General features: G+C 39.8%; 2 protein-coding genes across 5 annotated transcripts in view; one reads left to right on the plus strand and one right to left on the minus strand.

Annotated features, from left to right (window-relative positions):
* The first annotated feature begins 3,099 nt into the window (after positions 1-3,099).
* Positions 3,100-11,167, plus strand: MGME1 (mitochondrial genome maintenance exonuclease 1). 4 transcript variants are annotated; one of them, XM_072409495.1, is made up of 6 exons: positions 3,100-3,227; positions 5,335-5,923; positions 6,500-6,722; positions 7,392-7,524; positions 7,758-7,946; positions 10,903-11,167. In XM_072409495.1, exons 2-5 carry the CDS (start codon positions 5,383-5,385, stop codon positions 7,902-7,904), a joined length of 1,044 nt encoding a protein of 347 aa, XP_072265596.1. In that variant the 5' UTR covers positions 3,100-3,227; positions 5,335-5,382; the 3' UTR covers positions 7,905-7,946; positions 10,903-11,167. The 4 variants fall into 4 exon arrangements, with proteins under 4 accessions (XP_072265596.1, XP_072265597.1, XP_072265594.1 ...); XM_072409496.1 differs by having other exon boundaries at positions 3,177-3,293; XM_072409493.1 differs by lacking the exon at positions 3,100-3,227 and adding an exon at positions 4,116-4,172.
* Positions 9,835-19,997, minus strand: part of CRNKL1 (crooked neck pre-mRNA splicing factor 1) — an 11,269-nt gene continuing 1,106 nt past the window's right edge. Inside the window, exons 2-14 of the mRNA XM_072409492.1 lie at positions 19,637-19,789; positions 18,296-18,387; positions 17,866-18,024; positions 17,600-17,766; positions 16,251-16,429; positions 15,486-15,656; positions 15,198-15,389; positions 13,996-14,055; positions 13,733-13,813; positions 12,752-12,991; positions 11,557-11,658; positions 10,755-11,003; positions 9,835-10,108 (exon numbers count right to left, since the gene is read on the minus strand). Coding sequence (XP_072265593.1) covers positions 9,938-10,108; positions 10,755-11,003; positions 11,557-11,658; positions 12,752-12,991; positions 13,733-13,813; positions 13,996-14,055; positions 15,198-15,389; positions 15,486-15,656; positions 16,251-16,429; positions 17,600-17,766; positions 17,866-18,024; positions 18,296-18,387; positions 19,637-19,789 — 2,016 coding nt within the window. The 3' untranslated portion in view covers positions 9,835-9,937. The remainder of the gene's footprint in view (positions 10,109-10,754; positions 11,004-11,556; positions 11,659-12,751; positions 12,992-13,732; positions 13,814-13,995; positions 14,056-15,197; positions 15,390-15,485; positions 15,657-16,250; positions 16,430-17,599; positions 17,767-17,865; positions 18,025-18,295; positions 18,388-19,636; positions 19,790-19,997) is intronic.

Here is a 19,997-nt window from a genome sequence, read left to right on the forward strand (position 1 = left end):
ATAGTGCCACCCCTCACTATTTGTCCTTAGCGTTGGCCAAAATACTAATGGAACATGTCTATGAAGGTAGTTAGGATAGGAGAGAGAGGAGAAATGAGTTTCCTGCAAAGCTAGTTCATCAACTCCCACCAAATGATAGTACTGAAAGTCCTTGCCTCCTTTTTTTGGAGTGTGAGGGCAATGCACAAGGCAATGCACAGTATGTGTTAGAAAAGGCATGAGGTAAAACCGTTACCACTTAAAATTGGCAGCGATTTTAGTCACAGTCTCAAAATCTTTGTAAAATGCAAACACATTAAGGAGAAAAATCAGCAATCAGCAAAAAAAAAAAGATATGGTCAATAGTCCACGGTAAAATAGGATATGGCGTTCTGTTGAGCAGTTTACAGGTTGGCAACTCCCACAATGTCACTGCAGAACGATGGTTGGGTGGTATTCATGAGGATTTTCATTGCATCTACGAAGAATGGGAGACCTGGGTCTGAATAGGGGAAAGGTCAGCTTTGGTGCCACCTGCTGGAGATTAGTTAGATGGATCCATAGTGATGAGACCCAATTCTTTAAGTAAGGTTTCACCTTTGGCAAAAACCAGAGAGCTCTTGGGTGCCCGCCGATAGATCTGTCAGGGGTCTGACCACCATCATGAACTTCTTTGATAGTAGTGTGGCTTGACTATTATACGTCTCAGAACCCCGTCTGTTCTGGGTGCTGCTGCAGTTCAGTGGATTCTTTCTAATTCTAGTTGAAAATCATCACACGAAGAAATACATTTTCAAATTCATTAAAGGTTTCAAGAAGGCTCCTGATGCAGAAGTTGCTCCTTATAGACTTATTTTCAATTTTATTCTGTGCTATTCCCAACTGGATTTCCTGATGTGTGATAGCACTAGAGTTTTTAAAGACCAAGACAAACTCTGCAGTTGTTTCTTTTTGCATATTAAAGCACAGCTTGCTCCAGAAGTTAATGAACGTCTAGGCTCCATAAAGTTTTTATTGTTTTTTTGCTTTGATTGTGATTAACTCACAGTGAGGATTTTTTACAGTAACTGACACCACACTGCTTAATAATATGTTGAGACAAACATCTGTCCTAATTGCATTTATTAAAATAATGTACCTGTTCTGACTTACATACAAATTCAACTTAAGAACAAACCTACAGTCCCTAACTCGTATGTAACCCGGGGACGACCTGTACTGTGAGATAATCGTGCAGCAGCAGCATGGGATCTGTGTCTATGTAGCTATCATAATCCCCATGTATAAATCCTTATACCTCCTTCACTGATTATCATAGATATGTAAAATTTTCAGGGACCACCAGGACCCTAAGACCTGCTACTAGACCAAATTTAAGCCCCCTAAACATAACAAGTTGCCAGATACAGGGTCACAAGCATAAAATCCTAATAGGAGTCGGATATTTTTACATTAAGTGGGGCTATTTCAAGACCAGGGTCCCCAAATTGAGTTTGCATGTTGGGGACCCTCTGGGGGCAACTCTTATGTCAGTGAACATTAGGGTACTGACAATTGTCTGTGTGCTGTGGTGCCCCTTAAAGTTCATAAAACTTCAAGACTGCATTTTTGTTGGCGTTGAGGTTGTGGTGCGGTTACCACTTCCACATGCCATAGAACCCATGCTCAGGGGTGACGCTCAGTACCGCTCACTGACACCTGAAGTCTAATCTGCTAATGCTGCGGTGCAAAGGACCAGCTGCCTGTTATACATAGCAGGACACTTACGTTCTGTGACCCCCAATTTCTCTAGAACAGATGGATGTTGGCAACTGGAAATGTGGAAGCCAGTAGGAAATGTCTTTTGCCCCCCCCCCCTTTCCTAATAAAATGTTATACCCATCATATCATGCTACCCTGTCACACATAGCTATCCCCTTACTCCCTATAACCCCAATTACTCTGTAAGAAAAGGGAAATGTGACTGCAAGTGCAGGACTCTTGTGGCTAACTCCCCCTAAAATTTAATCACTATGGCGCCATCACAAGATATGAAAATCTATACCTGTCATACCGTTCTACCCTGTCACATAGCTGGCCACTTATCTCCTGTGAACCCCAATTTCTCAAGAACGGGGAGATGTAGGGCCCTGAAGATGTTGTAGTATGAACATGTACCCCTTAGCTATCTGACACATGATTTGCATTTCTCTGGAAGTATCTATAGCAGAGATTTTTGTTTTGTAATTTCTTTTATTTAATGCGTGTATGCTACTGTCTCTGGAAACATTTCAATTTAATTTCATTTTAAATTAAAACTATTCTAAATTTAAACATACATCTTTAATGTTTATTTCATTGTGGCCCACAAGTTTTATTCCAATGTCAATTGCGGCCCACAGATAAAAAAGGTTGGGCACTACTGACATAGAGGAACCTCAACAATAGTGGTGCATTCTTCCCTCTGTGTTACTGCATTTTGACCAGCAGGTGGCGCTGAACACAGCCGCTGCATACTGTAAATCATGACATACAGCAGGAGTGCCAAATCTGGCCTGCAATGTTCTTTTTATTTTCCCCAAAGGAATCCTGAATATGAATTGCAGCTGGCCCACCGCTGCATTGAAATAGCGCAGTTTCCACAATTCCTGGTTTCACTCGCGCCTATGGACCAGCCTATGTGTGGCCCCGCATTAGACTGTTTTCTTGACGCAGGGAATTGCAGTAGCGGTGCTATTTCAGTTTCAAGTTTTGCTGGCGACATTGTCTAAGTTTTTAATTTTGGCCAACTGTGTATTTTAGAGTTTGACACCCCTGACATACAGGATACATTAATTGTGTTGCTTCAGTCTGGCCAGCAGGTGACGCTACCAGGCGGCCTTTCAAATACCATTACATACAGAAAAACAGTTGTGTTACTGCAGTTTGGCCAGCAGGTGGCGCTGAACGCAGGTGCTGCATTAATTATGACATACAGCATACAGTACTTGTGTTGCTCCAGTTTGACCAGCAGGTGGCGCTGTCAGATGGATTCTAATACATGACATACAGTGCAGGATACATCAGCAGCTGTGTTGCTCCAGTCTCACCAGCAGGTGTCGATGTCAGATGGATTCTCGTACATTATTACATAAAGGAGCATAACCAGCTGTGTTGCTCCAGTCTAGCCAACAGGAAGCGCTGTCCTGAGGCGCTCTGTAGAGCATGATGCCTCTTCTCGCTGGTCGCTGAGCGTGTGTTGGGTGAATGTTAAGGGTGCAGAGCGGAAGGTGAGTGTATGAAGTGGCGGCGGGTTGTGTGGTACCGGGGGGACGGAGAATAGTGGTGAATATAAGGTGTGTGCAGTGTACAGAGAATGCTGGACATTGTAACATATAAGAGTAGGCAGAACTTGTCAGGTCACACAGGGACAGGTTGTCATACATACTGCTCTGTGTTGTGCGGCTACATTACATCCACCAACATTGTCCGCTGGGGATTTCATATAAAAGCAATGCTAGCAGGAACATTCACCAATACAGTGTGTGCTGACCCCGGACAGGCCCTGATATTTGTACTTCATGTCCTGGACAATATTGTACACTTATCACTCTTCTAATGAATAGGCTGTAGCTGGACATAAAGTGGAACTAAAGTCCCAATATACTAAATAAAGGACGAGGCAGGTGATGTCCCCTCGTCTTACCGACCTGATATGTCAATAAAAGCCGAGTCCGCTTTGGTTGCCGGGGAAACCTGACAATCCCGGCATCCCTTGTGTGCCAGGGATAAATGAACAAACCCGGTCACCCCAATGGAGATGGGCGAAGATCGTCCCTGGGCAGAAGAAGAAAGGAAGATGAGGGAGTGTGGATAAGTCAGTGCCGCAGGTTTCTTTCTGCTTTAAAGAGGAACTAAACTCAAAATCTCCCAAAACACAAAAAATACACTTACCTTCAATTCCACAGGACAATCCGATCCATATGGATCCCAGTCCCGCGTAATCCTGGCATCCGTCTTCGGGATGTTGCTCCAGGCGCCACCATCTTCTCCTCTTCTTCGGGGTTCTTCTACGTCACCCGACCCAGATGCAAGATCGGGTGACATAGGTTGGAAAAAAACTTGCCGATCTCACTGCGCATGTGCCTTTTCACAAAAAGGCTCGTTCTGCACATGCCTGAGATTGCTCGGACATGCGCAGAAGGAACACCCAAGAGCTTTCCAAGATGCCTGAGGTAGGTATCCTGGGAGGCTTTGCTCTCCCATTCATTCTCAATCGCCTAGGCAATGGAGAACTAGGGGGGCGGTGCTGCACTTTTTTTTTTTTTTTTTTTAAACAGAATTTTACCCTAAATTTACCCTTTTATGTAAAGTGAAAATTCTGATTTTAGGTATGCTTTAAGGCTGTGTTCAGACTGGCCATGAGATTGCCGTGTGGTTACCAGTAAATTATTGCATTAGGGGAGATAACACTCTACTACTAGCCTGCAGCAACCCCATGGAGAATGAATAGGGACAGCTGTGAGTGAGTCAGTACAGCAAATCTGCAAATGCTGGTTCCCTAAAGCAGAACTAAACTGAAAACATACAAATTTAAAAATAAACTAAATTTAAAAATATTTATTTGAGCCCAACTGATCCGTCAGTTTAAATCAGTAAAATACATTCCATGTGTTCCATCATAAAACAGGAAAACAAAATCAGTTGAGTTTGAAAGCAGCTGCAGCCTGAGTAGAAAACTCTGTCCCCTGCCAGCGTGCTGTAGAGAAAGTTCTTGGCTGTGTGTGAGTAAGCAGCAGTCTCTCTGCAAAGCCTCAACAACCCCCCTGTTAATATGGAGTTTGAGCCTTCAAATCATAATCAGGGAACATGGTTGGCCCAATGTTACATGATACATCTGACACCAAGGCTGTTAACAATGTGATCAGGCCATCCATTTGAGATGGGAGCAGGGTGGGCATGTTGGGAGCTAGGTTTTCCTTTTAGCAAAAGTGTAGTTGACCTTCGAGTCTTTTAAACCAATTATATTAAATAATATTAACCAACCTCAGTGGCCATTTTTATCCAGGGTTCATCCAGAAGTGTCCTGCTGGGGGTTGCTTGAGCTGTGGCTGATGATCTTCCATCTGGTGGTTCCGGCATAGTTCCAGAGCCCCTACCACACGGTGGCGCCAGTTGCAGGGTACCAATAATCTTTTTAGCGGTGTGTAAAAGTGGCATTCTTCCTATTAGCCACCAATGTAGGACCAGTTTTTCTACTAACTACAGATAAATTGGTTTTAACCAAGGTTCCCCTGAGACCTACAAATTATAGGTGTTGTATGTTCTGCATGAATCATATAGCTTCTTCTATGCTTAGTCCTATATCCCTTGTAAATTGTATTTATTATTTCCTAGGTATGCCCCGATTTTATTTTGGAGAGTAAACCTGTCTTAATTTTAATTATGACAATGAAGACACTCCATCTGATAAGCAGAAATTGTAAAGGGCTGGTAAATGTTGTGTTCCAGCATCAGCAAATTCCAGCTTTCCTGTCTACATCCTGCATCTTACACAGCAAGAAAAAAAAAGTAACTGGTTATGAGGAGATTGACCAAGAAAAGTACTCCAGTCTGGTTCAGAAAGTTGTATCTTCTAGGACTAGTTGTCAGACCCCAGAGAGGATCTTTGAAGAAGACAACTTCTTATATGGGAAAGTGGTAAAGTCAATGGGGACATCACAAGAACCTGAACCTAGAGTACCCCGGAATCCTTCATCGCTGTACAATTCCAAAAAAGCGTCTCTGCCTGTGGAGCAGGCAGACCCCAGCATCCCACTGAAGATTGCCTTACCGGCCAAGGATCGAAACGCTAATGGCAGGCTGTTAAGTGTAACCCGTATCCTTCAACAGACAATGCCAATGGAGCAAGCATTTTATTTGGAGAGGTGGAAGCAAAGAATGATAATGGAACTAGGAGAAGAAGGCTTCATTCAGTACACTGCAGGTATGTATTCCTGTTCTTGCCTTTCACATTTCTGCATCAGTGTACAACCATCTCACATTACTAAGGGGAAAAAATAACAAACATTTATATTGAGACTTTCAATTTTATATTTAATTATACACAATGCCAGTTTTGTCTTCGAGTCATCTTTTTCTACAGGCACTCTTTAAATCAACATCCAATGTTGGCCTGTTATATATACTTTGGAAGAAGTCAACAAATTCCATCAGTTGTATGTACCGTATTTTTCGGACCATAAGACGCACTTTGTGCCCGCCCACGAAGGGGGCGCCGATTGATTTCATGAATGCCGATCGGCGCCGCCTTCATGGGCGGGCACAAGTGCCACACGCTGGATCTCAGGGAAACACAGAGGAGGAACACAGACAGAGGCAGATAGCAGCCAATGTCTTATATTAGCAATATAATTGGGGGAAGAAAACATAGTGTGAAATGTCAATGTTGTGTAATTTTTTCAATATTTTTTTCATCTAAACCTTATTGGTGATTTAAAGCTCTCACCAAATGACATTACATGATTGTAGTCCTATAACCTTTTCTCCACCTGTCGTCCAGCTATTTTCTCACAGGGTAAGCTATTCCATGCTAGGCTGGAGGATATTCTACTGGCCAGAGAGGACGGAATTCAGAGACCAGAGGATAGGGATGAGACGTCCGGATACCTGGCCAGTGTGGAGCATGTCCTGTCTGACGTGGCAGGATTAAGGACACTGGAAAGTGCTGTTATGCACTCCGAGCTGAAGTACCTGGGCATTGTAGATTGTGTTGCTCAGTATAGGTGAGAAAAATATAACTTCAGAAAGTGACCACCATACCACATTTGTTATGCTTTTTTTTTTCAACTTGTTGAGAAACAAATTTGTGGTGGGAGAAAATCTCTAGAAATGTTAAATGTATGCTTTCAGAAGGTATAGCTAAAGGTATACACAAAGTGGTTGATTTACTAAAGAGTAGAGGGTGTTCACCTTTGCCAGGACATTTCTGTTATTTTTAACTTCCCTCACACATGATTAGGTGTATAAACCAGACACAAATTGACTTTATTGATTACATTTATTACTTGCATAGATTCAGACTTTGAGTTATGAACTATCAAGAACCTTTTTTAGCTAATTACCCTCACTCCATGTTCAGTAACATGATCTACTTTTTTATATATGAAATTGGAATGGAGTACATCAGTACAGGTGGGATGGTTGTGTCTTTTAGGGTTAACAGACAACTGTATAGAAGCAGAACAGAGAAATAGATTAAATTATTAGACTAACTAGCTTAAGCTAAACATGACCATCATCTGACCAGCCTTCTCCAATTACAGACACTGTATAGAACTATTCCATTGTTGTATCTTTAGCACATAAAATGTTGCTAGAGATTTTGCAAAAAAAAGTTTCACTCTGGAAACCTGGTAATGATCATTGCAGATTCATTTTCATTTTTTTTGCAGAGGAAGACTTTGTGTAATAGATTGGAAAACCTCTGAGAAACAGAAGCCAAACATACAGAGAACATTTGACAATCCACTACAGGTTGCAGCTTATGTTGGTGCTCTAAATCATGATGCCAATTATAAATTTCAGGTAAGTAGAGATTACAGTACATTACCGAGATGTCTCTGCACTTATAACTTATTCAGCTCTTCTGTGCCCTCTCCATTACTTTTTCCTGCTCACTTTCCTAGGCCTAGTATAATAAAGCTGGAACAGTAGGCACTACAAAAGACAATTTATATTCTTGTTTTTTTCACAAACAAAAATTCGTTATGTAATCTATCTGTAGGCCGTGATACTGTAATTCCCAAATTGTCTTTCAGGTTGATTGTGGGCTCATAGTGGTGGCCTATAAAGATGGATCCCCTGCACATGCACATTTTATGGACCCTGAACTTTGCAAGCATTATTGGGACAAGTGGCTACTACGTCTGGAAGAATTTAAAGAGAAACAGGAGGAAAAACAATAGGAATGGCTGGTGCCCTCGTGCGGGTCTCATGAGGTTACAATGGTATCTAACTACATAGTAAATGTATATTGTGAAAGAATGCATGGTTATTACCCACTTCAGACCTTTGCACAGACCCCTGGTCAAGAATACAAGATGTTACTGATCATTAGTTACTATTCTGAGAGGCACAATCCCTTACTGTTCTCCCCAGCCCCTATTTGGGTGCACAACCTGGCACTTTTCAGCAACCACCCGGCTGTTTTTGGGTGGTTACTGATAAGTTGGGTCACATACCTGGGGCTTCCTCCCACCTAGCCGAAAAAAAATGTTTGGGCCAAGCACTGAAGCCGTTCACAAAATGGGTGCTGTGGCCGTTGCTGCTTGTACTTCCCCTAACCAACTATGCACTATCACAAAGAATGTCTTTGAAGATTGGGTGCAGCAGTAGATACAATAGTGGGTATGTGATGGTTGTTGTAGTACTGACAGCCCCAACTATTTTCTGTCATTATAGGCATTTGTCTATTTGTGTTTTTATAATGATTGCACTATGTTTTAATATTATACATTTTAAGTGTACACCTTTAAAGATTTCCAATTCCCCAAGGTTGCTGTTAAATTGTCTGCTTCCCAGACTTTCAGTTAAGTTTGAGACAAATATATAAAAAATATAAGAATATTGTTCATAAACCTCCCTGGCAGTCTGATTATGTCAAAAGCGGTACATTGTTTTGCGTGGAAATTTGTTTGTTAGGAATGACTCCCAAGTAAGTTTGAAACACTAATCATGAATTAAAATACAATAGTTATAAAAAAAAAAGAATTTAATAATTTCCTTTAAAAAATGTTAAAATTTGTCCAAACCAAGGGTTCAATAATAAACTTTTGGATTTTTTTTTATAACTTTTTCACTGTGATCAATGTTTTAAAAAGCAGATTACAATGTAATCTCGTTTTAAATTTACTGCCATGCCACGCCTCACATCATTCACACCAGGCATGTGATGCAGAAGCCGGATCCCCTGGATCGTGGGGAGCTGGTTAGATTTTTTCTACCCCACGTGTGGCTCAGGGTTATCGCTTTTGGTATATAAAATTTACCCCGAGCCACACTCAGGATCACCGTAAGGCAAATGTTACATGCAAAAAAAAACAAAACAAAAACTAAACATTAATATAATAATTACTATGAATGCATGCAGAAAATATGAGCTAATGTGTCCTGTCCTACATTAGAGTAGCTATAGCACAAATTACTGGCTAGGATACCCAGCACGTACCACCCTGCAATGTCTGGGGCAGATTGCTGATAACAAACCTTGTTCTTAGCTGAAAATGTCCACATATTAGTCTTAGAACAAAATAAGGGGGGGTGGCCTAGGGCTGCTAAGCCATTTTTCGGTTTAGGAAAACAAATTTAACCTTTTATGGGAATGGTTTGGGGGTTCCATGAACCCCTGTACTCATTCCCCAGGGGGAAGGAATGGCTTTCAGATAACAATAGGCCCCCCACGTACAGGCTTTGTGTAATAAACAGCGAGTGAATATGGTATCCATTCCCCATCTGCTGGGAGCATAACTAACAAGCAACTGCTTCTCAGTGTAAGCTTGCTTTTACATGGAGCCATCATCATGATGAGCAAACTATTTGCTGCCCACAGGAGAGCCCTGTTTAAATTATTACCCCACAGTGATTACGCTTTTTACAAAATCATGGAACAGTGAGGTCACAAAGAAGCACTGGACAGTTAGGCCATAATTGAAAGAGAATAGAAAAACAGTGAATACTAAGGGGTGGGTGTTTCAACTTTAGAGCAAAGTTAGTGGAATGCAGCCTCCACCTCAATACATAGGCTTGTCACATGACTGGCCTGAAAACAAAGAAATACATGTTGAGGTATAAGTGTTTGGAACTGTATGCTATTCGAGAAAAAATAAAAATCTTGCATTGTATATTTCCAAAATGTTTAATAACAAATATGTTGAATCTGATAAGTATTTACAAGAATGAAGGGCAGTTTTAAAAAAATAGCAATTGGTAAATTTCTGTGTCAGGAAGTGCTCTCATCAATGTCTTTGTCAGGATCTTGTTCCTCTTCCTCCTCATTTTGTTTCTGCTGCTTCTTCCAGAGTTTAGCCATGGCGATCAGCTTAAGATTAGGCTGATTGGCAGCATCTTCCGGAAAGATGTAGTCATAGTATTCCTCCCAACCAGCATCCGACTAGAAAGGGGAAGTGAATGAGAATTTATTAGAACAAGTTACTTTGTCTAACTGAATGCTGTGATTAGCCTTGGTTAGGAAGCAATAATTTGTTTTTCCCATGAAAGACAAATAAACAAGAGTTCACTTGTCCACACAGTCCCTGCTGGAACCTGCACCTTCCTATCCTCTACTGCCCTGCTCACTGTAAAAAATACATTTTTTTGTTTCAATAAATATGACATTGTCTTTGGTTGGAGTGCAGAAACAAAAACTGCCTTACAATGCAAATTGTCCTAAAAATTTCTTTTAAATTTATAATCCAGTTTGTGGGTGCTTCCATTTAGTTTCATATTCCATCTCAAACTAGAGTTGTGGGTAATGATACAACTAAATTTAGAGGGAGACAGCTTTTTGTGGTAGACGTGGGACTGCCCTCTTGTTTTCAGTGGTGTGATGGGAATCCATGATTTCAGATATATAGCCTGGGCAATTGCATGACTTAGATTAAAACTTTGTATCACAAGCGGTACAATAGCTAATCCCTACTCAATGTCCAGTCCTTGCCCCTTTATACTAGGAATAATGTAAATGTGAGCTCTTTTATAGACCAATAAACACTGGGGAAGGTCAGAAGTGCATGTGTAGATAGAAAAAGGCATCTTACCCCATCCTCTGCTTGGAGTTTTCTCCTCTTCTTGACTCTCTCTGGCATCAGTTTCTCTACCCTTTCCTGTGTGTTTTCAGAGCCAAATTCATATTCATAGCTCCTCCAGGACTCCAGCAGCATCAATCTCTCTTCCTTCTCTTCACAGTTCCTCAGAGACTTGTTTGCCTCCTCATAGATCTGCCTGCATTTGCCTAGAGTGTCCTCGGCTCCAGTTGTCAACTCAAACTGTGCAAAGCTGATCCAGACCTGGGAAAGCGGAAAAGAGAAAATTAAATGGTTTTCATAACTGGAAAATAATAATGTCTGATTATTTTCAGAAAATTTTAACCTAATGCTCTATTTTCTACATACAATAGTTTCATGTGTCATCATTTCTTAGAATAAAGTGTAAATAATTGCCCACAAAAAAACTTGGGTGCTTCATTATGGCTTATTAACACCGGTTTATTAGGAAAGTGAATACATCTTTATAATTGTTTCATATCATTTTAATCAGTTCAGCTCCCACACAATCTGATGCACTACAGCTATATTTATATTTCCACTTCAATCCTTTTGATTTGGCAATAAGTTGGAGGCAACAGAAGTATTTCTTTTTAATATTATCATAATCTAATCTATCTATAAAAAAACAACAAATATTAAAAAAAAGGGTTAATAGGAACAATTTTTAATTAAATACACACAGATATATACAGTATAATAAGATACTTAGATACTTTTTCAAATTTTTCCTTTTTGGATTTTTAAAGTAATTCTGTCAAAGAATATTTTATACAAAATATAAAATACACAATACCTTAACATGCTGTGTTCTTTGCAGAAGTCTTCTATACAGGTTTCTAGTTCTATCATATTCTTCCTGTTCTATTTCAAAGTCAATGTATGATTTCCAAAGGACCTGAAAAATAAAAGAAGAATAAGCCAAGAATACTACACTGTATAGCCATATAGATGTGAGCACTGTTCTACATGATTGAATTCAATACTTTTTTTACTAAATGGTAATTTTGCTTGAAATTTTTAACACAATTGTGTGCTCTACTGTTATGGCAACATTTTGGGTAACACCCTTTTTTGTTCCAGTGACTGTGTACAAAGACAGGTCCATGCCTATGTGGATAACCCTAATTTATCTGGTCCACTGAGAAGTTCTCATGAAAAAATGCTACCCTAGCCAACATGCAGTCCAGAACTTTGCTGCCGTACACCCAGTCCTGTGTTGAAATTCTGCTTGAGGTCTCTCCTGACCAGCATCCTAACTCGCCCATGTGCGTGATTTGGTGCCAGGTCATTAGGAGGCATTTTATAAAAATATGGCATCCACTCTTGCTCTGCGTATGTGTAAGATTGGATGTTGGCTTATATTGAGTTCTGCATCCTTTGGAATATGTAATTTAGGTATCCCCAGGTGGCTTAAGTGCTCTGTGCTCTTATTCAGTCTTGATTGCCCAAGCGATCAAAACTGAAAGGGGATGTGCGGCACTTTTTTTTTTTTTTTAAGAGTTGTCTACTCTTTTACGTAAAGAAAAAATGTTGAGTTTAGGTATGCTTTAATACTGTAGGTAAAGGATTGCTATAACACCCATATCAATGCCCATGGTTTTGGTAAGCAAAGTCCAAAAAAAAAAAATATATATATATATATTTGATGATCAGAAGCTCATTAACCTTTGGCCATATAGTATATAATGATATTTGGGGGAACATGAACAAAATGTAAGCATAATGGCAAAATCCCAACAAGGAAAATCTGTCATCTTACATGTAGCAAAGTCTGCTAGCAGCTAAACTAATATTAAGCCAGGGCTCAGCCACTGCTATAAATCTATATGCTGCAATTACTGAAATCAGAATTGAATATATGCAAACCTTTATAATTTAGGGAGCGGTCTTGTTTGCAATATTTATGCATGTGCTTGCTTTACTGTTCCTATATCTACATACAAATGCAGGTTTATAGCACATTTCTAACAGAAAACAAACTTGCTTACCTCAGGCATATCAAGACGAGGCTGTCCAATAGCAAGCTCATACACAGCACGGGCTCTGTCCACATCACCTAGAATAGTTTCTAATTCTGCAAATTTAATCCACGTTGTGCAATTTTCTGGTGCAAATTCTAAAAACTTTTCATACAGTTTTCTGCATCTGTCAAACTCTCTAAGCTGCAATTCCAGTTCTATATAACCTTTGAACAACTTCTGTTTTGGGCATTTTCCAATGGATGAGCCCTAAATGGAGGAAAAAGTGTGTGTTCAAATGTACAGTTAAAATAAAATACTTATATAAGAATAGATTTTGGCATAGGTGGGTGCCAGGTCCCAGATTTTCCCTAGGAGCATTTTAAAGGCAAACTTTTTCATTTTAAATGGTATGGAAAAGGTAAGACCATTTGTTTTATTGAAGCATCCAAAATTCTAGATTTTTCACAAAAACAGGAGGTCAGTGCAGGTCTTTCAATGCCTGTTCCAGGGACAACTCTCAAAGTGGGGAATTCCCTTACTTTGTAAAGATTTATTTTCATTTCCTATTGCTATCTCTTGCACAGAAGATTTATAGGGACGTGGCATTGGGTGATTATGTATCAAAGGAAACTATATAATTTACTCTGGCACAGAAAAGAAGGGACATTTCCCCAATAGGACACAGATGGGAAACAAGTTTACAAACACTTTGAAATACAGACCAAATTGGAATTTCCAGCCATCAAGTGCATACTAAAATATAGCAAACATGTAAGAGGCCTGAAAAGCTTCACATGCTTATGAAACACAATTAGAAATTCTGGTAACTGTCAAAAAAAAAAAAAAACTTTTGGAGATCATTTTAAAGTTCCTTGAATAAGATTTTTAATAACAATTTAAAATATATTATGAATTATATTTGTGATAAATGTATGTGATTTTAAAGCTCATTGTGAAGTAATGAATGAAAAGACAAACAATGAATTCAATAAATTTTACCCAGCTTACCAAAGCTTTCCGAGCAAAAGGAAGATTCTTTTGTCGTATCTCAAACTGTGCATACATTAACCAGATTTTGGCAAATGTAAACTAGAAAGAAAGAAAAATAAAAATGAGATCTGAATTTAATATCAGCTGAAATAGAAATAAATTAGAAATGACCCAATACTTGGTAGTTTACATCACCCACTTAAACCTTTATTTAAGCTAAGACCAGGGTAAATTGAAGAGTTATTTTGGTCCCAAATTACTTATATATACTTTAATTTTACCTTTTTGTGTGGTATTAGTTCTAAGCACGCTTGATATACTTGTCTGGTCCTTTCTGGATCCTGCAAATATATATAAAAAAAATAATTAAACATTTAATTAACAATTCAGAATTATCTGTAAGCCTCACCAATAACACCTCTTCCAATCAATGCAACACACTTGCTAAAAGCTGACCATACAGAAGGGAATATGAACATTCCTGTTTTTTTGCCTGTACTGCTACTGCTACTGCTAACAGCACAGAGAACCTCAATGGCAGATTATTTCTGCTAAAGCAATGAATATGTACTAAAGCATTATCAATCTCTGAATTCATTATTTGCACCCTGTACACTAAAACAGTTTAATGCATTTGTTCTGCCTGTTGTATCTGTACAACTGTACAACTTGTACTGCTGTCTACATGTGGCTTTTTGTTGCTGTGTTCACATCTTGGAAATGACAGATGATAGCAGTGCTGGGAGGCATGTGGCTAGGGAAACATACCGAAATCTTTATAGCAGCCTCTCTCTTTTTAACTTGGGGGTCATTGGTGTCAGTTAAAATGACCTGAGGGGCAAAAGCTGCTAATTGCTCAAGGAACCCCTAGCAACCTCTGGAGGAATCCTAAGGTTTCCTGGTTGAGAAACACTGCAGAAAAGTCACACACATTGCATCCAACAAGGGATCATGGTATTGAGTCTAGATTATATGCACACTCCCCTGTGTTTCTGCTTGTGTTGCACTGTCCTTACAGAAGTCATATGCCTGCGGCAATTTAATGCAAACAGCTGGCCTGTGTGTAGGAGTTTAGATTGCGGAAATGTAAACCTCCCTGGCATTCTGATTTTATAAGTTTTTTAAATGTCAAAGTGGTACTTTTTAAAATACGCTCCTGCCCCCCAGCCACACGCTCGCACGTCCCATGCCCGTTCGGAATCTGTGTCCCCAACATTCACATGCCGGGGACGCAGATGCTGGGCAGGCATTGCTAGGCTACACAGATACAGGGCGTTGCTGGAAGACTCCGTGGGCACCAGGTAAGAAGAACCCCTAGCCACACTCGGGAATACCGCCAGGGAGGTTAAGGAGGCTTTATTTAGGACCCTGGGACAGCAAACACCAGCAAAAAATTGCCAACTCCAAAATATAATTATGTCTTCTAGGACTCATCAACATGGAAATAACCCTTGCTGTGCAATAAATGAATGAACTGTAATACCTTTGCCTCTAGCTCTTCATACAATGCATAGTTAATCCACAGATATATATATCTTTTCCAGTGTCTTTTCTCCTTAGTAGGCGGGACATTAGCGATGGCGCGTTCGTACACTTCTCTGACAGTGTCATTATCTGCATCGCTTTCCACCAACCGCAAGTAGTCGAACCAAGCGTCATAATTATGAGGATTGGCCTTCAACAAGAACATGAAAATGGTCAGTCCTACTATAATATTACCGGAATGGTGATTACAAACAACAAAATTCACAGAATTCATAACATCATTCACCTTGACTTCTTCCTCATACTGGAAACGCCTTTTATTCACGATAATATCTTCAATCCCTCTTCGGTCTCCATACTTTTTTTCAAATATGGTGTAGTTCTTGAACAGTTCTTGGGCATGTTGCTTTTGAATCCTGTCTAATGCATATTTATAGATGACTCGTACTCTTTCTGACTGAAAAAGAAGTAGGTTTATGTGTAATTTTAGATTTCTACCTTGCGCACAATACTGAGAAAAGGATGTCATTGTGTTCAGCTATTGCAGTGATCCCGGCACCCTGCTGCATGGCATAGGAACCTAAACCTTCACCTAACATCACAGCTTGGTGAAAAACAACTTCAGCCTGCTTAGTCTACAGCATAGAAGCAGCAACACATCCACTGGGTAGGTATTCTGCTCTCCCCTCCTGTTAGATTTCTCTATCTACACATGTGCACAGCAGCAGAGCCTGCCTAGCCTTTAGTCTTCATACTCCCTTTTCCAGCATTAAGGCTGCTGTGCCGGATATAAGAGGAGACAGATTTAAGAATTTAAGATGAATTTAAGAATTTACACTACTTGTATTTAGAAAAAACAATATTATACTGATTTTTTTCACATCAGCATGGGATTTGGCTTAAAAATAGGCAAACTAATAAACTATTTTATGCGTTTTCATTTTACTTAGTGATGGGCCATGTTTATTTACTAGAGTGCTGCTATAAAAATAGATCCAGGTGGTGAAATGCCAGAAACTGCAACCAGAAAAAGATTAAAAAAAAAACTTACTTCTTTTTGATTTTCCTCAAATTTGGCAAATGCAACAAAAAGATTCTCATCCATATGATCCTCTCCAAAAAACTCCACTGCCCGCTCGTACACTTTCCTTGCGTGTGTGATGTAACCGTGCTTCTGTTCAAAATGGGCATACTTGATCCAGTTCTTCACATCAGGATGTACAATGACAAGTGCACAGGTGTTAAGGGAAATTTCTAGCCATCCATCACGTTCAAAAAAAAAATCACCTCGTGTACAAAGACTTTACTGGAGTTTGCAAAGTTTTAAACTCAATTATTTGACTATAAGACGATTCATGAAGGGAGGGGAGGTGACACAACAAAGAGCAATAACATTCTAACAGAGATTCTCTTGCCCCTCACTTTCTTCTCAGTCAGGAACCTGCCAGACAGGAAACAGACATTCTAAATTCATCACAGGCGCTTCTATCTTCTTTCTTCATCTCCACATTCCAAACTTCAGACATCTTGATTGGCTGGGCTAGGATGATTTACTCATTTAATATTGGCTTCTGCATCCTGGCAGCCAGTGCTGAGCTGCACATGCGCAGCTCAGCAAGTTTTGACAAATGGGTGGTGATCAGGCAGGTAAGAATGTTTATTGCAGAAGGGACATAGCCTGTTACTTTCTGCAATAAAGCCCTGCCTTATGCCAGATTGTTTGTAAAGTAGAACTTTTATTTCAAATACGGATTTAAGAGAAAGTTCTCAAAGGAATACAGATCCACACCACTGTTGGGAAAAAAAAAGTTGGGCTTTACACAGAATGCATACTCACTAGCAAATGTGAGTAAGAGGTGGGCTGCATTATGTGTAGAAGTTGCTCAACCAGCACAATACCAAAGGTTTATAAACGTCCACAGTCATATTTAGATTTTACAGCTGCTGTAACAGGACAGTGGATGTGAGGCTATAAATATGGAGGCTGTAGATACAACATGGGCATTACATTTATAAACATACAGATTTCATAGAATTACTCATCTCTAAACAGCCTAATACATAACACGGCTGGGACACTTTATGCAAGGAGTTTGCATGTTCTCGCCGTGTTTATGTGGGTTTCTTCCGGGTACTCCAGTTTCCCCCCACATTCCAAAAAACATCCAGTAAAATTGACCTTAGACTTTATTATAGACATATGACTATGGTAGGGACAATAGATTGTGAGCCCCTTTGAAGGACAGCTAGTGATATGACTATTGACTTTGTAAAGAGCTGTGTCAGTGCTAAATAAATACTGTGTAATAATATTAATAACACCACTTTCCTAAGATAGATTATATTTATCAGCAATAAAACCATAATCAGATTGCTATACAAGCCATTTAAAAAGGATATATTTCTCATAAATACTGCGTGCTCTGTCCACCTCTTTGTAGCGAAGCTCGAAATTGATGTAGGAATGCCATGCCTGTTCCTCAGGCTGCCAGTCCATCCAACGTTCAAATACTTGTCTGGTACCTGCAACATTACCCAGCATCTCCTCCATATAGGTGTATTTATACCTTTACAGAGAAGAGAAACATTAGCCCAGATGTTTCATACAAGAGGTTGACTATAGTGGGCAATATTAGAACAATAATATGTCATACTAGGGCACATACCAGAACTGGTTGGCTCTAGGTAGGATGGTGATAGCTCGATCCCAGATATTACGTGCATGGTTAACCTGGCGGTTCTTCATCTCCATTTCTGCATACTTCAACCATAGCGTAATATTCCTGTGGTCCACATCTAACGCTCGCTCGTATATAGACCTTGCTCTTTAGAGACATGATATACAGAAGACTATTTATAACAGTAATAAAGTCTGAGGATCCATGAATATCAATGTGATCACTTGATAATGAAAAGCCCCAAGTATGTGCAATGCTCCCCAATGCCACAAGGCTTAGTTCTGCTTACTTAAAGACATGACAACTTTCCCCACTCTATGTGTATAAAATGTTTTGCTGGTGTTCTTTTAGAACAAACGACAGACACATTTACACTTCATAAATAAAATATACTTTTCCTCTTTCTTAGTGAACATACCTTTGAACCTCCTTCAGACTTTCTTCCCATTGTGCGTATTTTATCCAGTTACTAATAACAGTTCTGTTTTTTCTTATATTATCTTCAAATGTCTGGAAGTAAAAACAACAAAATATCAAAACCTGCTATTCTAATATTAGAGAAACAAAGCACAAAAACAGTTATGTATTGTAGAAATGTAATAAGCAAAAAGTGGCTAATTCAAAGTAATTCTGAATAGGGAAAGACGAGACCCTGGTGCTGGATTAGGCTGAGCCCTATATATCATACAGAAAATAAATCTGTTTTCATCATTTAAATAGGTACAGGCGTGCCATAGAATATCCAGAATTTTCTGAACAAGGTGCCCATCTATGTTGGAGCAATGCTGGCACCCTAGTATGCCCCCTCCTCATTACAAACCCACAGCTCCTGTATGTTCAGTCTGATTTCGTTGGAAATGGATTGCACTGAATAAGCTTGAGAAGCTGTCCCCAAAAAACACACATTCTCCAATACATATAATCATTTTGTTAATTTTGTGAACTTACAGAATCATGTGCAGCAACATATTTGATTTAAAGGTCAATTTATTTCTTAGGATTGCCTTACATTAATGTGGCCAAAATAGGAGGTTTTTGTTTAGTGGTGTGCTGCCAGTTGCTGTATTAGCGTCTTGAAATATCACTGCATGTTGTAGCAAACATTACCACAACACATAACAATATCCCCCCCCCAGCCTCTTTTAGCTGGGTGCACCACCCAGCACTTTTCAGTAACTACCCGGCTGATTTTATTGGTTACTGAAAAGTTGGATTACAATACAGGGGCTGACATCCTCCTAAAGCTTCTTCCCACCCAAGTTATTTCTGGGGAGAATAATGCATGTGTTAATTGGCCCTTAAATTTAGATACATTTAAATATTTGACAACATAGTACAGTTGTTTTACCATGAGTTTCCAGGATATTTATCAACTTGTTTTGTTATGAGCTGTTCAGCACTAATATTCACCAACACAGTACAATTGTCTTACACTGAGGCCATGTTTAGCAGTAGGGTATGCAATGTGGTTATCATTTCCACACACCCCTGAATTCTTTCCTTGGGAGGATGTTACATGTAGTGTCTTACCTGTGACCGCTCATACAGAATGAATAGGGGTGGCAGTGAGTGGTTCAGTAATGCCCCCAATTTTTAAATACTCAATGCTTTAAAAACTATTGCGGTGGTGAAATCAGCCGAGTACCCAGCAAGGTACATGCTGCTCCCGCCCCAGTCTAAACAATTTCAACAGGGTTTAGCTCTAGATTTTGGATATATTCCTTTGAAAAACATTTCTGGTTACACACAGCTCATTTACCTTTCGTTTCCTTAATTTGTAGTCATTAAGCTCTTCTTCATCTGTGATCTTCTGTTTAGGAGGAGGAGGTAGTAACTCAAGTTCTCTTTCTTTGGCTTCTCTCAGCAACTGCTCAGCTGTGATCTGCACCTCTGCAGGCGCTTTATTCTTCACCTGTACAAAACAAGAAGACATGTTAGAGAGTTACAATGACATTTCTAACACTTTAGGTGTGGTGTTGGGTTGCATAGTTCTCCCCAGAGGGTTTTAGCCGGTTGCTCCGCCCGGCTGATTTGAATACCCCGCCCAGCTCTCGGCAGCTCTCATCCTCGGATGCACGGATCTCAGTGAGGCTGCTCCGTGCTCTGTGTCATCCGTTCAG

The sequence above is a fragment of the Pyxicephalus adspersus genome, chromosome 4 (genome assembly GCF_032062135.1).
Source record: "Pyxicephalus adspersus chromosome 4, UCB_Pads_2.0, whole genome shotgun sequence".
Taxonomy (NCBI): Eukaryota; Metazoa; Chordata; class Amphibia; order Anura; family Pyxicephalidae; genus Pyxicephalus; species Pyxicephalus adspersus.